The sequence below is a fragment of the Camarhynchus parvulus genome, chromosome 1 (genome assembly GCF_901933205.1).
Source record: "Camarhynchus parvulus chromosome 1, STF_HiC, whole genome shotgun sequence".
In the NCBI taxonomy this organism is placed as follows: domain Eukaryota; kingdom Metazoa; phylum Chordata; class Aves; order Passeriformes; family Thraupidae; genus Camarhynchus; species Camarhynchus parvulus.
This window is the reverse complement of record NC_044571.1, coordinates 33,509,356-33,532,861: the sequence shown is the minus strand read 5'-3', so window position 1 is coordinate 33,532,861 and position 23,506 is coordinate 33,509,356. Positions and strand designations below refer to the sequence as shown.

Sequence of the window (23,506 nt, the reverse complement as noted above, 5' to 3'; positions counted from 1 at the left end):
GATGCTGGTGTTCAGGCTTGTCAGAGATAATGAATGCATTTGGGATTAGCTTTTTTCATAGTGGCTTCTCCTGCCTTGGGTTTTGTTTGGAGGGGTTTTTTTTGTTTTTTTGGGGGGGGGGGGTTCTGTTTGTTTTTTGGTGGGGTTTTTTTTTGTTGGGATTTGGGTGTTTTGGGTTTTTTTGCAGGTTTTTTGTGGTTTTTTTTTTGTTGTTGTTGTTGTTGGTTTTGTTTTGTTTTTTTCTTGTTGGTTGGTTGTGGGGTTTTTCGTGGTTTGGTTTTTTTTTTCCCCCCCAATCCTTTAATTTCTTTTCCTGGTACATATTGTACAGGGAAGAGATACTTGCTCAGGAAGCACCTCTTCAGACACTGCACTTGGCATCTCTATGTTCTTTGTAAAAGCCTGTGTCCAGCACACAAAATAGATGCTGAAATGGTGGAGCTGGCTACAAGTAAGGGTGAACTTTGTTTTGTAACTAACTGGAAGTAACCAGAAGTCCAGGCCTCGAAAGAGCTTTTACAGTGCAGGCCACAATTATTGGATCTAGCCAAGGTTAGGAAGTGGTACCATGGAAGGATGGCTTTGGCCAGTTCAGACTGAGCTTGCCCTCAGTAACTGAGGAATTGCTGTAATGGGAACAGAGCATGGGTATTCTGTTCTCATTCAGTGTCTGCTGTGGAAATATCATGTTTGCTTTTTCCCATGCAAACATAAAGAACTTACCCATTTGTTTTCCTCTTTAGCTGTGCATTGCATTGCTAATGTAGTCCATTAGTCAGTTCCCTTTGGATTCATCTTTCTCTCACCAAGCCAAGATTAGCAGTATGTCACAGTTAAAGAAAATATATCATTTGGGAAGGGGAGGGGGTGAAAATGTTTTAGGTTTAACTCTTGGTGGATCATGGCTTTTTGCAGGTCAGAAGTACACAGTGTAATCCTGTCTTGCTCTTTTCCAGTAGTTTGGAAGATGATTCATACAAGGCATTCATTAATTTTCCTGCGTTTAACTCTGGCCTCAGGCCATAAACACCCTCCCACCATCCAAACAACAAACAACAAAACAAAAACACAAAGCAAAACACTCAAACCCTAAACAGTAACAAAAGTAAAAACAAATGCAGCTGCAGAGCAGCTGGTGTGATGATTTGCAGCACTGCTAGTTAAGAGATTATATTTAACACTGTTAGCCCTTTCAAGGTTGATCCAGCATTTCTGAAATTTGTATGACCTCCCTCAATTGTAATCTTTATGTGGATTCTCTGTTTAGCACATTTCTTTTAAATATGATATATTTCATCAGGTTTCTGAGAATTTATCAGATATTGTAATTTCCCTTGTTTCTTCCAAGGAAGCAACATGCTTAAGAAAGAAACATCAAACCTAGAGTTAGATCTAGACCTAGAATTAAGGAAACCAACCAAGCAATGAATAGGAATCAGTCTTGGACTATCACAAGGCTTATTTGTCAGTTTGGAAATTATTTCTATATCTGTTACTAGACTAACAGTGAGATAAGGTTTTAGGCTCCAGGGAACTTGGTGGTAGAGGAGTTGTAAAAGTAACATGAGAGGAATGAAGACAGCCTGGTTCTCTGCAGTAATTTCTGGTCTTTCTAGGGAAAGTAAACCCAGTACAAGCAAGTCTCTAAACAGCTTTCTTCTGCATTTCAAGTACATATTGAATTTGGCCTCTTTTTCTTGACAGAACATTACATTATGAATTACTGGAGTGCATAGTTCTGTATTTTTCTGCCTGGAGTAATTGAATATGTTTTTATCTTACTTTTAGGATGGCCAAGATTCTGCACGAAAGAACAGGACGAAGCAGGAAAGCGCTTGGCTCTTCAGGCTGTGGTACAGCTTTGATCATAAGTATCCTTTTGAAAACACAGCTTAGTTTCAAGGCATGAAATGTTCACTTTTTTGCTTTCTGTGTACCCATATGTAGTCCTAAGCATTTGATCTTTCTCCTGTTTAACTCTCTCAAGTATTTTACAAGCTCAAGACACAGAACTGAAGCTTGAATTCACTGGCTCAGCAGTCAGACCTTTCATTTCCCTAATGCAGCGTGTGTGACATTTGCTGGAGGACAGAAGCCAGAGATAAAGTACCTACCTAAACAATTAGACAGACAATTAACTATTGCAGGTCCTCTGATTTGTTCTATTAATCTGTGATGATTTTCAATGATGCTAATAGCACAAACTAGGTTTCCAGTTCATTGTACATATCTAAGCCTCAACCCATTGCTCTGCAGAGCCATCCGCTTTTGTGACAGAGTCCCAAAATCTGTGGTTGATTCCTAAAGAGGAAGTTCTGGAGCTAAAAATCTACATGAGATCCAGCTTGATCTCCTTAAACATATCTGGAAGGTACTATGGGTGTTAAGGCAGAGTGTCTCTGAGTGTATATAGTACTTTACAACCTTTCTGAAGCTATTATTATACTATTCCAATAACCTTATTTAAGATTCTGAGCAACTTTTGTGTAGCTGTCCTGTATTTCATGCTTGTGGTTTTGGGGTTTTTTAATCTACTTAATTAGTATAATATTAATTATGACACATTAAGTATGTCACAGCTGCTCCTCCTCAACAGCTTAGAGTCACTTAGCAGAAAATGCAAAGATAATCTTGTGGCCATGGCAAGTCACTTACACCTAGAAACCCAAAGAAATTTCAATACTAAGTTCCTAGCAATTTCTGGGGCAGCTAAGTACACACACTGACCACAAATAGGGCCCTAATGTTTTTGTAGCTTCCATGCCTTGTGCACAAGGCTTTCATGCCCAGGCAAACCTAGCTAGCACATTGAAAATGTGTGGATCCTAATAGCACTTGCATCTTTGGGATAAAATCTGTTTGTGACCAAGGCTTTCAGATGCAGTAGTACTGAACCAAAGCACAGAAGGGAGTGTATGTGCTATTTTAAATATTCATAAATATTTGTAATTCCAAGTTAACTCTTCAAATTCTGGTGACTGGCCTCAAAGCGCCTCAAGGTCAATTTTTATTATTAAAAAAAACCAAAAACAACAGAGAGACTTTGGTGCTAAAATCATGAAAGGATCTGGCTGCGGCTGACTGCTTATTTTTTGTCTTTTTAAGAAGGAAGCAGAGCTGTCCTCTTCCCCTGCCTTTACAAAAGGGATGTGCCTGATGAAAGGAGTAGTTGGCAATGCTGACTTCCCTCAGCTGATGCTTGCAGAGAGGAGAGTCCCTCCCTAGCAGCTGCAGCAAAGGCGGGGGGAGTGCCTGGAGGAAATTACAGCCTAACTACCTGCTTCACAGAAACTTAAAGGATCCTGACAGTGCATTCCCTTTTTTTTTTTTTTCCAGTAGTGACTAGCAATATTTAGGAAAAGTTTCTGTGAAGTTTGTGCCAAGGAAACTGACACTGAGAGGCAGAACTGTCTTACTGCATGTAAAAGTAAAAGTCTGCTCCTTCTGTTGGAAGGAGGCATTCAGATAAGCATTGACTGGGTGGGCTTAAATTGTATACAGATGGGATGATCTTTAGAATTGCCACCTCTATATCCATGGCTAGATGTTTTTGGTTTTTTTGTTGGTGCAGTCACTTGGTTTCTGGGTAGAAAGGCATATTGTCTCAAAATTCACTCTTTGCAAGAGAGCTTAACTTGAAAAAGATGTGAGTAAGTGACAGAAAAGTGTGCTCCAGAGCTCACTATTGCCTGCAGAGCTCTGTACACATGGGTGAGTGGGAATTTCACTCCTGTGGAATGCAGAATTCACTTTATGTTCTGGGCTGTTCTCTGGGTTTACCCACAACTGTTAAACATGGAGAAAACTGCAACTTTGATGAAGTAGCAGATGTCTTCAACTGGGCTTGTTTTTTCATGGCTGAGTTGCTGCCTGTCTGGCACAGGGCAGGATGGAGCCTGGGTTAGTGCAAGGGCAGAGCTTGTTTCTTTCCAGGAATGGGTGTAACCACACTCTTAGGGAAGGAGGAAAGGAGGAAACATAACTCTGCTGGAGTAAACAGCTATGCCAGGCTCTGCTAAAGGGAAGGGATAGCTCTCTCCTAAAACAGCCCCCTTTTAACCCCCTCTTTACCGTAAGCATCTTAATGGGTTGGGAGGAAAACTGTTATATTTCCAAATGGACTTGGTTCTGTCCGTGCTGAGAGGCCTAAGAAAGTAACAAGAATACCTGCAACTTATACATTTGAATTTAAAATAAAATTGATTGATTCATGTGCTAGTCAAGATCAACGTGCTGCTTTTAAACAGAAACACATATTTTGACTCTTGGGTATTTTTTTTCAGGCAAATCATCAGTGTGGAGTACTCATGTGAAAAGTGTGGATTTACCAGGGCACAGACCTTAAAATAGGGGTAAAGACACTTTCCTGTCCCATGCCCATGTCCCCTCAGTGTCATCTAGGTAGCACTGCTTTCCTTTGACACTGTGGTACATGGTTTGTACAGTTTTCCCTTTGCCTTTCTGGCTCCACATGGTAAATATATGTGCACTGCAGAAATGTCTGTGAGCATTGCCAGGGTAATACCTCTGGTTGCACCTTTGTGGCTCAGTAACCAGCGGATCAAGTGGATATATTGCTTTGAGGATGTTAAGTGAGCAGAATTTCCCTATTTCCCTATATTGAACCATGCAGGAATGTCACCGTGTTGCCTATAGCTTGCAAACCTTGACACCATGCTCCCATCTTCAGAGCAGAAATACCCTTGGACCTTTCAACACTAAAGCACCCTTGGTTTCTCCTTTTTACTTGACAGCACAGAACCTAGAAACATGACAACTCTTTGAAACTTGTAAGAAGAAAGTTAGCTAATGGTCCTTGCAGAAGATTAGTGAGTAAAGAAACTGCCCTTGAAGCAACCAAGGGGGAAATGTTGGGAGGGTGTTTTACATACAATTATTGCATATCACAGTTCAAAGGCAGAACCACATTTATGTACAATTGTCTCTATTTTCAGTAGTGGTTTTTGAGCACTGGTGTGTTTTCCTTAACTACTGAAGTTATTTAAAGCCAATTCTCACTCACAGTGGCCCTCCGTTGACCACAACACTGCCCAGCTGGTGTGGCCTGATAGCCCGCTGTCTGACAAGTCCCCAGGTCTATGATGTAAGTAGAACAATTCAATGCCTCCTGGTTTGGTTTTTTATGTATTAAACTTCAGGAAATCGGTGTTTTTTCTTTTTAGGTAATGTCCTGGTTTCAGCTGGTCTGATAGAAACATACTGCAAGAAAGTTTTTCTTGGTTTCCTAGGTTTTCCTGGTTTTCCTAGGCAGATAGGATTTAAGATTGTCTGCCCTGAGGCAAAACCTTCTGGTGTTTGAGATCAGGAATTATCTTATTGTTCAAATTCTACATTAGAAAAATAACATTTAAGGATACGGGAAAGTTACATGCCTAGTCAATAACCCAGTTCAGTGAATCACTTCAAAATATTCAGTCCCTTCTCAAGGCTTTTGGACAAGATTCTTTGCCTGTTACTGCTCAACTCCAAGGTCTCCTTAGAGATGTCACTGATACATTTATCCAGCTGGAAAAAAAACCTGGTAGGGCTTCCCTTCATTGTTTCCACTGCAAAATTTGAGATCAGATTTCAGAAACTGTTAATCAGTTACTTATCTCAGTCTAGCAGGCCACCACACTGTCTTTACAGCTGTGTCTTGCAATAATTAGTGCTCTGTTCTCATATTACTCTTGTAGGATCCTGATACTTTTCCTTCTTATCTATACAGTCCTTCTGAAATCTACAACCTTTCACGAGCTCTTGTAAATAAAGCCATATTACTGTGTGGGAAATCTCAAATTTGCAGGTTCTCTGGGATATTAATATCTCTATGCTCAAGTAATCTTGGACCAGTTGTCTATTAATCTTTTCCTAGAGAGTTATGAATTCTAATTGCAGCTTTGAAATCTTTCCCACATTTCTCTCTGGGTATCATTAGCATCTTACTTGTACCTGATAGAAAAATTTCAAAGAACTTTGAGATACCTGTTGCCCACTTGGAACTACAGTAATGCAAGAAATTGGCCTTGTTCCCACTTTGCAATGGCACTGGAGGTCTTGAAACATGTCTGGATTGGAAGGCATCATCAGACCGATTAGCCCTTGTGCACCCGTATGTCTGCCTTTTTCTGATCTTATGAGAGTAATTGTCCAGTAACTGAGGATCTAGCCAGAATGAACATGCAAGCTTTGACTCTCATTTTGTCTTATAGTTGGCTCTTTTTCTTCTTTTTTTTTTCCTCATTACTCATCATTGTTGGCTACCACCAGATGTGGAAACTTACTATTTAATGGATTGGCTCTGTGATACACACAGGACATTAACTTCATTTAAAATGCTTGTTAGGTTGTATACTTTGTTGAGGTGTATAATATGGAACTTTCCTATTGTATTTTCTTTCCTGTTCCTATTTCAGTGCAGGGCTGCAATTGTCTTAGGAAAGAATATGATTTTGAAGTTTTATTTCTAACTTCTTTTCAAGATTTCTGAACCTTGCAGTTGCTTTGTCTTTTTGTTTTTTTACATGGCTGACTTTGCCACAGCACTTGGCTATGACATTTCATTACTGGTTAATAAGCTGTGGAATCTTTTTGCCTTTCTGTTAAATGCTGGTGAAGCAAGAGAGACAGCCATGTCTTTGTGGGGACAGAAACTGCTTGGAATAGTGTTTTTGTGAGGTATTTCCAGGAAAATTAAATGGCACACCTGTGAGAATTAAAGACTGAAGATTGTCAGTTAAACAAGAAAAAAAAAAGTCTGCAAAAACATAGCTGTAAAATATTTTTCCCAAACAAGTGTTAAATCCTGGATGTCATTCCAGGTGCATGTCTGAGTTATGATATCTATATAGAGAAGAAAGCAGTAAGTATGTGGCTATGCTGACCGTATACTTGTAGATCATTTTTAGCTTTTGTTGTTTCAGGTTTCTTTTTCTTCTCTGACTTCATCACAACATTACTTAGAATTCACTCTCACTTCCACAAGTGGGAGTAGGTCTTTTTAATTAAATGCCAAAGGGGGGTTCAAAAGTCTGAAAGTCAAATAATCCTCCAATGCAGCCCACCCACAACTTATTCCTCAGCATGAGATCGTGTCCTGTAAGCCTCAATTTGCATGGAGAATGTGTAGGGCTCTGAGTCAGCCCACAGGGGTGAGGTACAGTGGATTTTTTCCAGAGATGATGTTACTGTTCCTTGCTGACATTCTCCCACTGCTTTAAGGCTGTACCACTGGGCTGTTTCCAACCCAGACAGACAAGTTGGAATTTAAAGCACAAAAAGGTGCTGCAGTTAGCAGTTTCAATTTTGAAAGTTATAATTTTAATCACTTTTTTTTCTCTTCTGGTGTTATCTTCAGTGCATGACCAAACTGATGTAGGTCAGTCATTTTGCTTTTTCTTTTGAAATGTCCTTTGAAACTTTTAGTAGTTTTCTGTTCTATCAGTCATTTACTCCAAGTGAAATAAGCCCTCCTGGGGATACTTTGTTGTTGTTCTTAGTTTGTTTCAGGGCTCTTGCACACTTAAACAAAAAAAAGTATTTCTTGCACATACACAGTATGACAGCTTGGTATGAAGCTAGAAAGAATCGAAGTAATTTATAAATATGCAAGCCCAGTGAAGAAACTTGATTTGCAATCTTTGGAGCAGATAACTCTCAAAATGGATAAGAAAACTGTTCAGCCAGGCTTCCCCCTTCCCCCTCCTTAGTGGTTCTAGCTTCATAGCAAAAATTACTTAGTTTCCTTGGTGAATTTAAATTCAGCTGAGAAAGAGAGAAATTAAACAGAGCATCAGGTTTAAGTTTGAATATATTTTGCATGCACGGTACTCGATGCTTTCATTTTGGAGCCACAGGATAAGTAACTTCTAATGCAAGTTCTCTTATCTGTGGTGCCTGTGTTGTGTTCACCACCAGCATTTGTGATGCCAGCATTTTGCACATGCATAGTACTTTGCTTGTGCTTTATTTACATTGTCTTAGGAGGCAATAAAGACTGGCTTTGTGAGCAGTAACTCAATCTAAATAAGCTTTTATAACAAAAAACATCTCCAGCATGTATTCTTAGGAGCAGGGACAGCTTTTACCACAAAGAGGACAGTCTGCAGAGAGGTCCCTCAAGGTTATGGTCAGCACATCAAAGCAGAATTCAGGCTTTTGCAGATTTGGATTCAGGTCTTTAGCCATTCTAGTGTGTCAGCTTCAGTAGCGTCATTCAGACCTGTGTTTTCTGACTGAATTGAATCTTTTCCTACAGAACCTTGGGGGATTGCAGAGGCCTGTTCAGGGTTATTCTTGGGAGTATTTCAAGTCTCTGTGGATCTATTTGGATACATTTCCTGTCTTTCTTGAACGAATTGTTCATGCTGCATGAAGCACGATAGGTTTATTCACCCATCCTCTTTGTTTGCAAACACAGTAAATCTGTATAGTACATGAGATTTTTCGTGGATGTTCTCTGGGGAAATATAGGAAATAAAATCCGTGCTGCTTGCAGTACTTTTCAGAATGGAAACAAGTAAGTGGACCTTGGCTTGTACGAGGCAATGTTTGTTCACTACCTTGAGAGAAAGCTCAGTGTTTTCTCTGGAACTGATCATGTTTAGGTACACGTGTGCAGCCTGGGACAAACCAAGAAAGACTGACTCAGGACCTGCCATATAGTATAAAGCCTGTGACCCTCTCTTTCAGTACCATGCTTCCAAGAGCACCTCAGCCTTTTGGGGAAGCTCAAGTGTATTGGGTTCTTACAGTTTCTTATCTGCTAGGTGTATGCAGGGGTTCTCTGCTCAACAGCATTGTGGAGACAGGAGGTGCTTTGGGAGCTTGCTGCAGCCACTTCACACGTGGGCCTGGTACAGCAATAACTTCTGGTGCTCTGCTAGCTCTGCCTTCCCCTCCTTGGTGCCTCTCCAAGGGCAAAAACCATGAAGGGAACGTGTGATAGACCTTAGCAGCTTCTTTGACTTTCTAGAACATAATCAGTCAACAGTCACAGATTTCCTGCTTCTTGCTCATTTTTCTGATTTTCATCCTTATTTGAATGCCTCTTCTTCAAAACAATATATCTACAGATACCAGATTTTCTTAAACTGATTATTTTGTGACCCTTTTAATCATTTTGGTCTTTTTCCTCAGACTTTTTTTTTTTTTTTACAACTAAAAGATTGCAAAGGCTATTTATACGAATTATAGCTGAACCTCTTCATTTCTCCTTTTTTTTTCTGTTTAAGATGGCGCCAGTAGGTCAGTGTTTTCTTTGTGATCAAAAAGCAAGTGTCCTAACCCATATTTGCTCTTTGAGAACAGTGTGCTCTCTATCAGACTAACCCTGTCACAAAAAAGCAATGATAAGTTTGGATGCCATAAAGGTTCTAAGAAATTAGCATTCCTTCGAAGTGGAGCTTGTCTTGCACCCAACACTTAACTGCACCATTTCTTTCGTTGATTTTGGCAAACTCCTGACACCTCTTCTAGTCCTTGTTAGTTATATATTCTGTATCATCTAGAGGCTTGTGCTGCTTCATTTTGTCTGATTATCTTTCTGACATAATGACAGGAAGCTTTCCCAGGAAGTTTTATTTAGCCAGGAGCTGCATTTTTCATCATGGACAAGTTAATCAGCATTTTTCATCTCCAGTGCCCTGAACTCCTGTTCTGCAGTAGAGGCAGAGCTTTCTGTTCACGTTGATCCCAGACATCCCATCTCACATGGCCTGTGCCCCCCTTCCTTTGCTGCAGTGCAAGGAAATAATGCATTTTGAGAACACAGCCCGATCCGTGTCCAGCCTGCTGAGGGAACAGCAGTACACATTGCAGCTCCTGCTAAGCAATGCAGAGCCATTCATGTGGGGAAATAATTGCTTTCTGTTGCAAGAAAGCAAGCTTATAGCACAGATTAGAATTTTCTTCAAACATGAAGAAAGCCTATTTTCTGACCAATTCAGCTATTTTGCCTTTTACCACGTTAAACAGGAGTGGAACACGGTACAATTGTTGTTGTATTATGCTGTGATAGAGAAATTATGTGCTTTATTGCACTTTGGCAATTTCTATTCTCTGACTAAATATTTCAATCCATCTCTGCCAAAATAAATTCACAGGGTTTTGTGAGCCACTTAAATCATTTTGAGAAGAAAACACATCAGAACTAGTTACAAAACTATGAAGCAAGCACTTTGTATCCATTCTTTATGGTTCAGGACATGCCGAAGAACTAGGTCAAGTAATTCTTTATTTAGGAATAGGTAAAAGTAAGGAGATAGTTTGAAAAAATATTTTTAGTTCTTGATGTGTAACAAAAAAAGTGTTGAAGAATTCATGAATACAGAGATTTTGGGCTTTCTGAGTTCTTATTGACTTGCATGAAAAAGTTTACTAATGAATTTGACTAATTAACAACAGATGCAATTCTGTATCTGGAGTGGCTCAACTGTGCTTGATCCTCCTGTACTGCCCTCTAAATTGTCATGCAAAACCCAATATGTACCACTCATCTCTTGTACTTCTGGTGTACTTCCAGTGCTACTAAATCCTGGGTTACCCGCTCCATAACCTAGTTCTTGGCTTCAGCTCCCTCTCATCTCTCCCCAGCAGCAGTAGTTATACAGGGAACGGTAAGCTGATTTGCAAACACTGGGTTCAAGGTTATTTTTAACATTTCTTAAGGTGGAACCTTATCTCTTCTGTATTGACATGTAGGTGAATTCTTCAGTTATGTTCTGGGCAAAGAAAGGTGCTGTGCACTGTATAAAGATTTTTCTTTTTTCTTCCTCTTTTCAGAATCAGGAACAGCTTCGAGAAGAGGATTCTGATTTTATTCTAAATGATGGTGACCTTACTGTGACATATGGTGATACAACAATAACTGCAAATGGTTCTTCTGGCCCCCATACAGCTACCACTAACCTTGACAGCAGGAGAACAAAAAGTAGTTCAGAGGAAGCACTAGAACGTGATTTGGGAGCAGCAGATCATGAAGTTACAAGCAGGGGTACCCGGCTAGTATTTCCTCTGGAATACAATGCATGATTACTGACTCAGTAAAAATAACTCTTGCTCTGTGAATGGATCAAGGAAGACTGCAGGCCACTGTGTCACTTGAGGTGGGGGTGTTTATTTAAACAAGTTAACACGCAGAAGTGGTTTTACTAGGGTCTGAAGATGTCACCTATTTTTTACTCAAGATGCTGACAGTGGGGTTTTCTAAATGTCTGAAAATAGACAAATAAGAAAACTGGTTATTCTCCTCTTTCCAACTGCTTATCAAATCCAAGTATAACTAGCATGCTGCAATTGTCTTGTTCAGCTGCAGCAGCTCTCTCTCTCTGAAGAGAGGTACATGAAAATGTTGTCATAGAACTGAGCTTGTCTTGGCTTAGCTTGAGAATGTGAAAGGACAACTATAAACTTGAAAATTATTAAGAGACAAAAAAGATTGTGTGTGTATCTGAATGTGAAGAGATCTATTGTTAACTTCTCTCTTGAGGTTGAGGAAACTCAAGTGAATGGGACAGTAAACATTAGGGTTACAGATGTGTGAATGAAAGACTGGGGAATCTGTTACTGCAAAATGTACTTCATCTATTTCAGGGAAAAAAAGGGAAAATAAGATTTCTTCACTGGCCAGCTGTTTAAATAGGAAGGCCATGAAAGCTACTTGTCCCTTTAGCTTTGGGCAACTTGACTATTACTCTTAGCCTAACTTCTAGTGCCTCAAAAGAAAAACATCCATCTTCCTGTGGTCTAAGATGTACCTGAAACCGACGTGAGCCTGGAGCCAGGCTCTCTTGGGTAGCCGTCACAAAGTAAAACTTTCTTTCATATGAAGATAGTTGGAAACTTGGGCTGGGGAAAACAGCAGATAGGAGGAGGAGAGAAATAAAGAGAGAGAGAGGGGCAGTATTGAACTTGCATGGAACCAGGAGGTTTCATATTGCTCAGAAGACTTCATGGACTCTGCTTACAGTTCTTGTGTGTGATAAACAGCAAACATCTAATTAAACAGACAAACAAATACTACTGTTTTTACCATTTGTGACTATCCTAAAAGAAAGCTGTTTACCCTTGTTCTCTCTCGCAGAGTAGATGTGAAACTTCAGTGGGGCATTGCACAACAGCATATAAGCTACAGAGGTGATGAACTGTAGTATCATCTTAAATGTGAAAAGGGAAGAATCTCTGACTAGTATTTAGCCCACTTACATGTAGGCTAGCTTTAACTTATTGCTAAATGCTTTTTAATTTCCAGATGAGGAGATAATCATTGTCTTTGCCAATAGCTGAAAATGTATGCTTTAAAGAGCTTTCAGCTATTTAAAGCATGCTAAAATGTGATTTCATTCTCATGTCTCAAAAGATTTATTTTTTTAAAGAGTTTGTGGCCCACTAACGTGATGTAATATCAGTTTGTCCAAAAAGTGTGTTTTTCTTGCTGCCATTTCAGTTGTTCCTCTCATAAAACTGTGTGTGAGTAAATACCCACTCTGTTTTTCCTTAACTATTAAACTTATTTGGCTAACCTCAGTACGTGAACTTCCTGCTGCAGAGGAACTTTGCAGTTGTGTTGTCTAGTCTGCTTTCTCTCAAATGTGTTCTCTAATGAGTTATCTACCTCCCTATCTGTCCCTCCAAGGCAAATTTATAAAGGGTATTGATCTGTAAAGACTGTCTCACACTATTAAGAAAAGAGACAAGGAAACCAGGAGTCTATTTGTAAGACCAATATAGAATCAGAGAATCTTCCCAGTTGGAAGGGATCCACAAGCACCATTAGGTCCAACTCCTGGCCCTGCACAGCAGCATCCCCAAGGGTCACACCTTGTGCCTGAGAGTGTTGTCCAAATGCTTCTTGAACTCTATCAGGCTGGTGCTGTGACCACTGCCCTGGAGAGCTGTTCCAGTGCCCGACACTCTCTGGGAAAAGAACCTTTTTCTAATATCCTGCCTAAAACTCCCCTGACACAGCTTCAGGCCATTCCCTGGGCCCTGTCACAGACCACAGAGAGAGATCAGTGCCTGCCCCTCCTCTTCCTCTCACAAGGAAGTTGTAGGCTGCAGTGAGGGAGCTTTGCTCTTAAATGGTGCAGGGTAACAAACCCTGATGATGATGGCTGAGCAGAACAACTCCTTTTCAAGCCCACATGTGTTTTGCAAAAAAAAGCCAATTCCCTTCATTTCCCTGGGAGCACAGGCAGTTTATCAGTTAAAGCTGAGGAGCCATGAGCAGATCCTGTGACTGCCAAGCACCCTGCTACACCCAGGGGCCCAACACTGGAATTTCCAGGGTCCTTTCCATGAGAGGTTCTCCAAGCACTGCTGACGCTGGTTCCAGGAGCAGCTCTGATCCTCGATCTCCAGTTATCAGAAAAGAGAAGCACTATGACAAGCGTGTTTACACTCTCTGCTACATGTCTACTATGCAATGTAAACTGACTTTTCTGATAAGCCTGAACAAGGCTCAAGTATCACATACTTGGTACTTGACCAAGTCTAGCCCTATTCCAAGGATGCATGTTTTCTGGCCTATGAAAAGACCAAAAAAAAATTATTTGCTTTGACAATGAAGGAATTGCCTTTGGGGAAAGGATTGCAGGAATTTTAACTGGAGGAGAGAAAAGAATTCTTTTTTTGGCTGACCTTCCAAAGAGCTGGTCTGAAGCAAGTAAATAGCAAAGGTTAAAATGACGTCCGCTACTAATGAAATGATGGCTACTATGTTTTACTCCTGGGGGGAGGGAAAGCTCTCACGGTAGGAATTCTAGCAACCTTAACAGATATTATGAGCTGCTCATGCTACTTAGGAGGCCAGATTCTGTGATTTTTGTCTTTATAATAAGATTGGCATGGTCCTTCATTGATAATATCAATTTAACTCCAATTGCAGTCTCTCTTTAGACAGTGTTGGTCAGCAGAACATCTTTTAGTCTTATTCTGGACAATAAAACCCTAAGAACTAATATGCTTCACATGCCTTTCAAAGAAAGGTTCAGTGTTTCTTTTAACTCTGAAGCAGCTCCCTGGAATAACATGCTTGACCTCAGCCTTGGCAGACATGGTGTCTGCTTCTGCACAAGTGTGGGAATGGAATTTGGATACTCTCAAGCCTAAACTTCATATGCTTTTCTTTAACATTTGGGGGAGGACCTTTTTGGGGGAGAAACCAGAGAAGTTACAGATGCATCAGCAGGGAGTACTCCTCTCCAAAATTACTGAACTCATGACCCACTGAAACTTTAGAAGAAAGGGAAGACAACCCACGATTAGGAGACACAGACCATCCAGGAGAAAAGCAGCCAGTAAATGCCCTGGACTGGCTATGAACAATCTTGGTCATAATCAGACTTGCAGAAAGTAGGACAAAACTGCTGGATAGGTTGAACACATTAGTCAGTCAAAATCGTGTAGATTAACAAATTCAAATATCCCTATATTGGAAAACATTCTTTGTAAGAAGCAGCCCATGCAAACCTTATTTTCAATGCAGAAGAAGGTTTAGAGGAGAGCTTAATGTGGCACAGTGAAAAACCACAGATACTTCTTGGTCTGGAATTTTTGGGAGTGCCATGCTGAAAAATAACTTCCAGTAGAAATAAGCCTGCAAAGTGAAAGAGGAGGAAAGTGTGGAGGAAACAGTGAATTACAAAGCCAGGAAATGGTTTAAACAGGCAGCTCTACTGTGGGAACAGCACTGTAAACAATTGCTATTCTTAATCTTGCAGTCCTAAATGCTGAGAAGTTATCTTGGCTTCTGCATACCTTATCTAAAACAAGGGCTGTGGGATAATGCAAAAGTAATAAAACCACCCCATTCTAACTGATCACAAAATGAAAGGTTTTTACAGGGTAGCACTGACTTGCTTCTACTCCAGAGTAAGGAAAGTAACTTTGAACAATTTTTTAAAGTAACCTCACATCATTACTATGTTTTCTTGATTTTAAACTGTCTATAGTAATGTTGAGAGCAGTTCTTAGAGTAACATTAGTGTGGTAAATATGGAGGAGCCTTATGAAACATGCACACTTACAAACAGGATGCAAATGCTTATCTAATATTTGAATCTGTGTTGCAGACTCAAATGACATTTCATATCTTTATTTGATACTTGCAATTTATATAAGTTTTTGTTATGGAAACTAAACAGTTGCAACAAAGCAATTGAATATTAGAATCAGTTTAGATTTTCAGATAATAAAATGATCTCTCTGGTTTGGCTGCTTATTCACTCTCCCTCTGGTACTTTCTTGATAATAATCTATTTTGCACTGCCCCACATGGACTTGCTGACATCCAAAATGCCAGTGGGTTTGAAAATTTATCTAGGGACTGAATATTAAATGGATGAGATAGCTCATTATAATTTATTCTGGAATAAAAGACTTTATTAGTTGCCTGCACTGTCTATCAGGGAACTTGCTGGTGGAGAAAGGTATGTGCAGGGAGGGAGAGAAGCCCTGGCTTATTGAACACCTGCTAATTTGCCAAGGGTAAAGCCACTGCTCCCCTCAGGTTCTTGTGCAATAGTACAGAGCCAGAAAGACTTCTATTGGTGCATGCAAGGGAGCAGCAATCTTTGTCCCAGGAAAATTAAAAATATTTGGGTTAGTTCTAGCTTTTATTAACATAATAATTTTTAGTTTAAGTTTCTGAAGCCCCATTTCCTGCAGTTTTTTAACCTTTTGGAGCTTGAAAATGTAATATATAAACACATTAGATAAAGATTTTTAAAAAGGAGAGAGGGAGAATAGTCAAACTTCACTTTGGTGCCTGAGTACAATTTCAAAGCTATGCTACACTGCTAACTTATGCAAATTTGATTAATTAAATGGCAATAATTTGAAATGCTGCAATTAAAGGTCGCTTTCCTGCTTCTAATTGAAAAAAAAGCCTCCAGATTTGCATTCCCTCAGAGAAAGCTAATGCCCAACTTAAAAGGTTTTTGCTGCAATGTTAAAATACTTAACTTTAGGCTATGAGAAATGAATTGGATTTATTTTTTAACTAGTAAAATCTCTGAAGTTGTTATTACTGAGGCAGGGAGAAGTAGGTCATGCAGTTCCGCGTTGTAATATATTTATGACTTTTGTTTCCAGACTCTAGTTTAATCAGGGAGGTTATCCTCCACTGCCTGATTTTGAATTTCAGTCCTAAATTGCTTGGCTTGAATGTCTTGATGTTGACACAGATTAATACCAGAGAGCAGAACACCAGAAGGCATTCTTCTGGATCGCATCAGCCGATTAGTAATAGCGGTTGTGAAATAACAACTTCCAGCACACGGGGTCACTTGAGGTAAGTTTGATTTGAGTTTGGGATATCAGAAGTAACGAAAGGGAGGTAAAATCACACAACCCACAGCTGGTTCTGGTGGAGCAAGGAGAATGCAAGCCATCTAACAACATCCCATTTGCTTCTTTCCTTTAAGGGACACAGGATGCCATGCCTTGCCTTTGCAGTTACAGGCTGGCTGCTACAGGTTGCCTGATAATTAGTTTTGGTCTGTTCATAATGCTCAAAATCAGAAGCAGCATTTAGCCTGAATTTTCAGTTTGCCATTCTTGTCACTTGTGATATAAACATATCTGTAAGGTTTCAGGAGGTGTCTTAGGGTTACTTCAAACATCAAAATGCATCAGGTATCCAAAGCATATCATGCTGTCCTGACTAAGACTGTTGTGGTAGATGGTCTGTCCAAAACCTTTGGTGCTTCTGTTCCCTTGAGGCACCTAAAGCCTGCATGGTATGGTAGGGTCAAGCTGGGAGTGGTCCAACTGCTGTTAGGGAGGGCTGTAATATATCTTTAGTCCTAGCCTTCCAAGAGATACACATGGTTTCTTGTGTGCAAGAAACTGGGTGCTACTGCACCAAATATCTTTAACAATGCTGAAGTAATAGCTGTAAGCAGAGGTTAGTAGAACTGGAATATAGTCCTGCATCCCCTGACACATCCTCTTCATTGTGTTGACAGCTCCATGACAGCTGTCCTTTCAATATTTGCACATGAAGCAGTGAGGATGTAAGGAGAACAGCAGCTCTCTGCAGTACCAGGGCTTGGTTTCTTGGTCTTCAGCCACACCAACGGTGTGCAGGTCTCTGAGTCCTAGTTTGGGAGCTCAGTATCCTAAAGAGGTTAAATGGCAAGGAATTATCATTTAAATACAACAGTGGGTGGGGAGGAGAGAGAAAGCAAAATGTTGTGAAATCTCTCCATGTTGTGGGGATAGTAGCAGTGGAGGATGGGGAATAAACACCTGCTGGGCTTTCTGCCAGGGGCTGGCTTGTGTACAAGCTTGGCTAAACTTTCATTCACGTGGACAAGATACTGCAGTAAATTCAGCTTTGAGTCTCTTCATTGAGGCTTCATCCAAGCCTTCTGTTCTCAAGAGAGGAAATGTTAGTGCTGCTTGGAACTCCTGCTCTGCCAACAACTTTCAGGTTAGGTATGAAGATGGTGTTACTGCTGTAGATCAGCATCGCCTTTCCATTTCTTATTACTTCCTTATTTTAAATAGGCCTTGGAGTCACTGGGAAGTAGCAGGTAGCTTTTGTGGAGTTCATTGTTTCACACTGAGTCACAACATTGGCTGCACTAATCATAGCTGTCATTTGTAGTCATCAGAAATATGTCTTCTCTTTTTACTTGGCTGATAGTAATACAAAACTTACTGTGGCTTGACACATTAGTGATACACATGAACTTTGTATTTTATCTTGGAAGTGAAAAAGGCTGATACTGTCAGGTCTTTCCTCAGGGCAAAGCCAGCAACTCAGCTCTTTTCTCACAGCACATAATTGATTTAGAGTTCCCTTCCTTAAAATCTAATTAATGGTTTCCACCTTGTAGCATCTCCACCCTAGGAAGGGTTGCAAGGTACAACAAAAAGTAAACATTATGTAGAGAAATAAAATACAGATTTACATCAACATGGCTGGGATAGAGAGGTGTTAAAACTTCTAAATTTGTTGTTAGAAAGACTGAATGATGATGCAGACAAAGGAGGTCTTGATGATGTATTTCATTTTATGAGATATTTGGAAAGTCCTTTCTCAAAAAGCCTTGGCTCATGCTCTCTTAGTCACTGTAGGAAAATGAATCTATGAGGATTAATAACTGACCATTAATTCTCTGTCCTGTTTTTTTATCTTTCACCAGTTTTCACAATGGAGAGAAGCAACTAGCACTGTCATCTACAGATTTGTAGGGCTGGATCTGGAGAAGGGAATCACAGGAAAGTGAAACGTGGGGGATATGCAGTTCATTTTGGAACCCAAGGCTGATTGTAAAATGGGGTGTTGCACTTAGTGAAAAGCATTTCCAGTGCGTGTGCGCCTACAAGGCACAACAGCCTATAAAATAGCTGCTTGTCTGTCAGAAAGAGCTTGGAATCACCCTGGTTAGTGTTCAGAAGACAGCAGGAGTGATTAAAAAGGCAATGCTGAGAGCTGAAGCCAAACTCACAACCCTGTTGCACTGTAAATCCAGTGCAGGAGCTGCTGGCCCGTGCTGTCCAGAGCAGCCATGTGTGGGTGGCTCTGCCAGTCCTCTGAGGACGTGAGGTGGAGCTTGGGCAGGCATACCAGAGGAGAGTCTGCTTTGTCCTGCATTATCCCATCAAACACAGACAGGAATTTTTCAGTATGCTAACATCAGCTGAATATTTGAACTGGATCAAACAAAGGAGGAGTGGAAATAATGAAAAGAGATGGTGATCAGACTTTTAACTCTGCTTGAAGAGCTACAGAAATTCTGCACACAGACTTTCCTTCCCCAGACATTCTGTATTTTCTTAAACATACTTAATAAAGCATATTTGTCAATCTGACATTGCTTCTGTTCCAAGACTAGGGCACCTCTGCCACAACTGAGTTCAATAATCTCAAAGAAACTGAATTTTGTTAAGTCAGGTATCTATTATTTTTCCTAAACAAGAGTGAGCACACAAAGTAAAAACTATTCCTGCTAAACTAATCCACGGTCCAAGACAAAGTGATTTCTGAGAAGCACTTAAAGGAAAATAAGCCATGTGTGTTTTGCTGTTAGGAGCTGTTTTCCTTTTAAGAAGAATAAAAAGTGACAGCTTACATTCAGTTTTTGTGTAGGGTAACACTTGAAAATGTGACTATTTCTATATACACTATGTGTCCTGAGACATTTGATCAATGAAATAAAATTATCAAATCCATCTCTATTAAAAATCTTAAACAAAACCACAGCTGCTCTCTTGTTCTGGGCCAAGAAATTAAATTTAAATATTAAATACAATCTGAAAAGAGAAATTATAACCTGAGGTAAATGTACAGGTATCTTGAAAGTACCTTTTGTTTGAGAAAGGATGAGTAATTAAACACATGCCACAGCAACAGAGAGAAACTTGGTTTATGGCATGAAATTTTCTATAACAATTGCAGTACTGAAATGCACCTGTCTTTTGCCAGCCTCGCCTGCTCAGCAGTGCTTTTAGTTTTTACACTACAATGAGGAGAAAGTGTTTCTCCATGGTTTGCTATGCCCCATTTCTCTCTCTACACTGGTCATCCTGTGCAGAAAATTCTGTGCTATTACAGCAGTGAGTTTGTGCGGTTGGTTTTGAAAGAGCAAACAGAAGTTGCACTCAGTAGGAAGCAGAGCTTTGCTGGTGCCCTCCATGGTGTGGGAGGCAGGCAGCTCCCAGACACTGGATCAGATGCTGTGGGGTTGGATGTGGCTGTGGAGCTCAGCCACCTGCTCCCACCCAGCTCCCTGGTACTCAGACCTTGACAGACCAAGTGCCAGCTGGGTTAACTGAAGAGTGGGATTTGAACTGCGTGCATCCATGGTCAGTGATGTGGTCTAATGCCAGCCACCAGCTGAGGCCCCACAGGCACCTTCTCACTCACCACCAGTGGGATGGGGGAGGGAATCACAAGGACAAAAGGGAGAAAACTTGTGGGTTGAGGTAAAGTTTAATAGGGAAAGCAAAAGCTGTGCACACAAGCAAAGCAGAACAAGGAATTCATTCACTATTTCCGACGGGCAGGCAGGTGTTCAGCCATCTCCAGGAGAGCAGGGCCCATCTCACAAAACAGTAACTTGGGAAGACAAACAGCATCACCCCAAACATCTCCTGTTTCCTTCTTCTGCCCCCAGCTTTACATGCCAAGCATGAGGCCACACAATCTGGGGTACCTCTGTGGCCAGCTGGGGTCAGCTGTCCTGGCTGTGTCACCTCCCCACTCCTTGTTCACCCCCTGTCTCCTCACTGGTGGGTGAGGAGTAGAAAAGGCCTTGACTCTCTGCAAGCACTGCTCAGCAATAAGGAAAATATGCCTGTGCTATTGACACTGTCTGCAGCACAAATCCAAAACACAGCCCCACACTAGCTGCTCTGAAAAAACTGAACTTCCCCAGCCTAAAAACCAGCTCAGTTGGGCTTTTCAGCCAACAGCAGGAATTCGGGGTTAGACCCCAGAGAGGCAGCAGTGTTGAGCAGCTTCAGGCAGTGAAAGAGAGGGGACCCAGTTGCATAGTGCGCTTTCATCTAATGGATCATGGGAGAAAGTCTCTTCAAGCATAAGAAACATCCATGTTGGTAGAATCCTACTGGAAAAATAAACAGGGCAAGATGTGATATACCCTGGTCATTGGTATTTAGAAAGGGAGGAGAAGGCAATGCCAGCAAATTTCCACAGATTTTCCTTCACTAGGAAGGAATTAACTGGCACAACACTATGGTCAAATGTAAACAGAACTACCCTCATGTTACTATAAGCTATCTATAGCTGCACGCTTCAGTACAGATGCTACATCTGCATGGGGCAGAGCAGCAGTAACTTAAAAAAAATCCAAAAAGCTTCTAAAAAGGAAGGTGGTCTATATTGGGCTGTAGCCAAGAAAAATCTGCAAAGATGGGTGTGCAATTTGTCTTGTAGAATTTCACACTTTATTTGGAGAATTATACTATGCTTGTATGAAAGCACTTGGTTACAAAAATCAACCTGATTTTACCTTTTAGCAGTTATTGCAAAACTTGACTGTCAAGTCAGGATGTAAAGGATTTCAAAGGATGCAAACTTCACTCTGTATTAATTGTACTTATGATATTACAGTACAATTACTGCTCACAGTTAGATACGTCTAATATTCCAGTTGCTTTAGATTAAGGAGTAACTATCACCTTCCCTGGGTGCTTTTTACCTTCACTAGTTTAAAACCCCTCAATATTGGAATGAACTTCTGGGTAGAGCAGTGATGAAGCCCTGCAGGCATTCAGAAATAAGTCCCAGGAATTATTCTGTAGGGCCCTAGACTACTTGTGCATTCCCCAGATCAAAGCATCGTTAGAAGATGAAAAATTTTACTAATTAAATGTCTAGCTCAAAATTATTCTAGCTATTCTGTAACAGATCACAAGAGACTTCTCTCCCACTTATCCCTGGACCTTTTCTTTCATGCACTAGTAAAGAATTTTAAAGTAATGTGTTATAAAGGCACAGCCTAACTCTTGTGAAAGACAGGAGTTTTGCTATGAGGATGGGGCATCACTCACCTGCTCAGTAGCCAGTGGAGGAGTTTTACTCTCTGCATGCTGAGGAGTGCTCCAAGGTCAGCCCTCAGGAGCTCAGCGTCTCAGAATTGGAATCCCTCCTGGCAGGAATATGTGAAGCTGTAAGCTCAGGCATGACCGGACACACTTTGACAGCTCCAAGCAATCTGAAACTCAGTTTACAAATAAGCTAAGTTTATGCAGTCTTAAAATTGCTGACTAGCTGCTTCCTTCAGGGGTAGCATTACCAATTTACAAGCAACATGTTAACCTCTGGTAGAGAGCTAAAAGCAGCAGGAGGGCCATTTTCCAGGGCAGAACTATCAAGGCAGCTACATATAGCCTATACTGCTTGTCAAGATTTTAACTCCCTTCCTAGCAAGGAACAAAATTTTAGAAATATCAGCTAGTTATTACTATTATCATCCAATCTAAATGCAACTGCTTTGATTATAAGTTCCTAAGAAGAGTCAACTAGCAAATATTTTAATAAGTAGTTACAAGAAGAAGATATGGTTTCCAATTTACAATTTAAGGATGCAAAATGAAATTCATGCTAAAGCAACTCCTCATTTGTTGCAGCAGCTTGAGGCTGGGTCCTGGTTTCTAGAAGTTTTCACATTTTAGACATTAAAAATATTGTGACCGGACAAAACCAATTTTCAGGTAAGCAACATCACCTCTTTTCATACAAGAAATTGATGTTTTATAAATGATTGAAATATTTATCTGGTTATCTGATTTGGCATGAAGGCAGAACTGGGACTTGAGTGTGGAAGCTGATCAATATGCAAGGACGAACAAACCAAAGTGCTTTATTGAAACAAAAACTGTAAAATGAAGATCTGAATCAGAAATGAATAAACTTGAAAGCTGAGTGTTTGAGGAAGGGGGAGGGTTGTTGTTATTGTGTAAAAAAATAACCCTATAGTTATGTGCTTGTCACAAGAAAAAGCACAGAGCAATGGTAGCAGGCTGTTTTCTGCATCCAGTAAGAGAAGTACCAGGCTTAAACTGAATCAAGAATGATTCAAACAGATTATTGAGAGTAGTTTTTCACAGTGGGCATACAGACATAATGGAGTGAATGAATGCTAGATGAAATCTTTGTCCTTAATGATTTTAAAACCAGCTTGAAACAGGTGACAAATGTTCTACCCTCTCATCTCTAAATCCATTTGAGAAAGAGTTAAGTATCACTCAATGTTCTTAAACCGGTTTTATAAAAAAGGGGGAAAAATAAAAGAGAGGGATGAACACCCACACCAATTCAGTCAAGTCACCCCTGCTCAAGCAGGGTGAAATGACTGTGAAAAGCCAAGGAAAAGTTTTCAAATCTTCCATCAGAGAGGCCTCTGCTGTACTTGGATTGATCTCCCACAGCCCTTTCCCATTATTTTAACAAGTGCTGCACTTCAGATCCTATCCAGAGCCCACCTGAAACTAGTTTCATGCCTGTGCATAAATAAACAAGGGGCTAATCATTTTACAGCTGCATGGCAAAGCATTAAAGGCTGCTCAGTCACAGCGAGGGCAGTGCTAGGGCTGGGTGGTCCCACATCCTGCACTTGCTGGCACAGCTGGGATTTCTACCCATGGCAAATGAACAACCATGCAGCCTTTGCTTACACAAACACACCCCACCTTTCCCTTTAGCTCCTCTCATCTCAAGGAAAAAAGGGGCAAAAGCTACTGGGTTAATGGTGTGGGCTTTGTGCTCTTCTTGATTTATTGTACAACTCCACTATATTTTATTCAAATACTGGCAGAGGCACAATTGCCAGATTTCCTCATAGGAAATGTTATGAGACGCTAACCTACTGCAGAGTACTCCAGAACAAACTGAGGTCTGGAGTTAACAACATTTCTATGAAAGTCAGCATTCCCTCCTTTTCACAGAGCGCAAACAAAATGGACAAAGCATCTTTAAACTAGGGCTCTGGTCTTTTTCTACATTAAAGCTGATTTTTCAGAAGACTTCAGC

At 40.5% G+C, this 23,506-nt stretch overlaps 1 protein-coding gene across 2 annotated transcripts in view; it reads left to right on the top strand.

The window, feature by feature from the left end:
• The window catches only part of SLC9A7 (solute carrier family 9 member A7), a 69,676-nt gene extending 57,128 nt beyond the window's left edge, over positions 1–12,548 (top strand). For both annotated transcript variants that reach the window (XM_030950793.1, XM_030950803.1), the window contains 3 exons: positions 1,789–1,871; positions 4,999–5,104; positions 10,783–12,548. In XM_030950793.1, coding sequence (XP_030806653.1) covers positions 1,789–1,871; positions 4,999–5,104; positions 10,783–11,031 — 438 coding nt within the window. In that variant the 3' untranslated portion in view covers positions 11,032–12,548. The remainder of the gene's footprint in view (positions 1–1,788; positions 1,872–4,998; positions 5,105–10,782) is intronic.
• Positions 12,549–23,506: the final 10,958 nt, after the last annotated feature.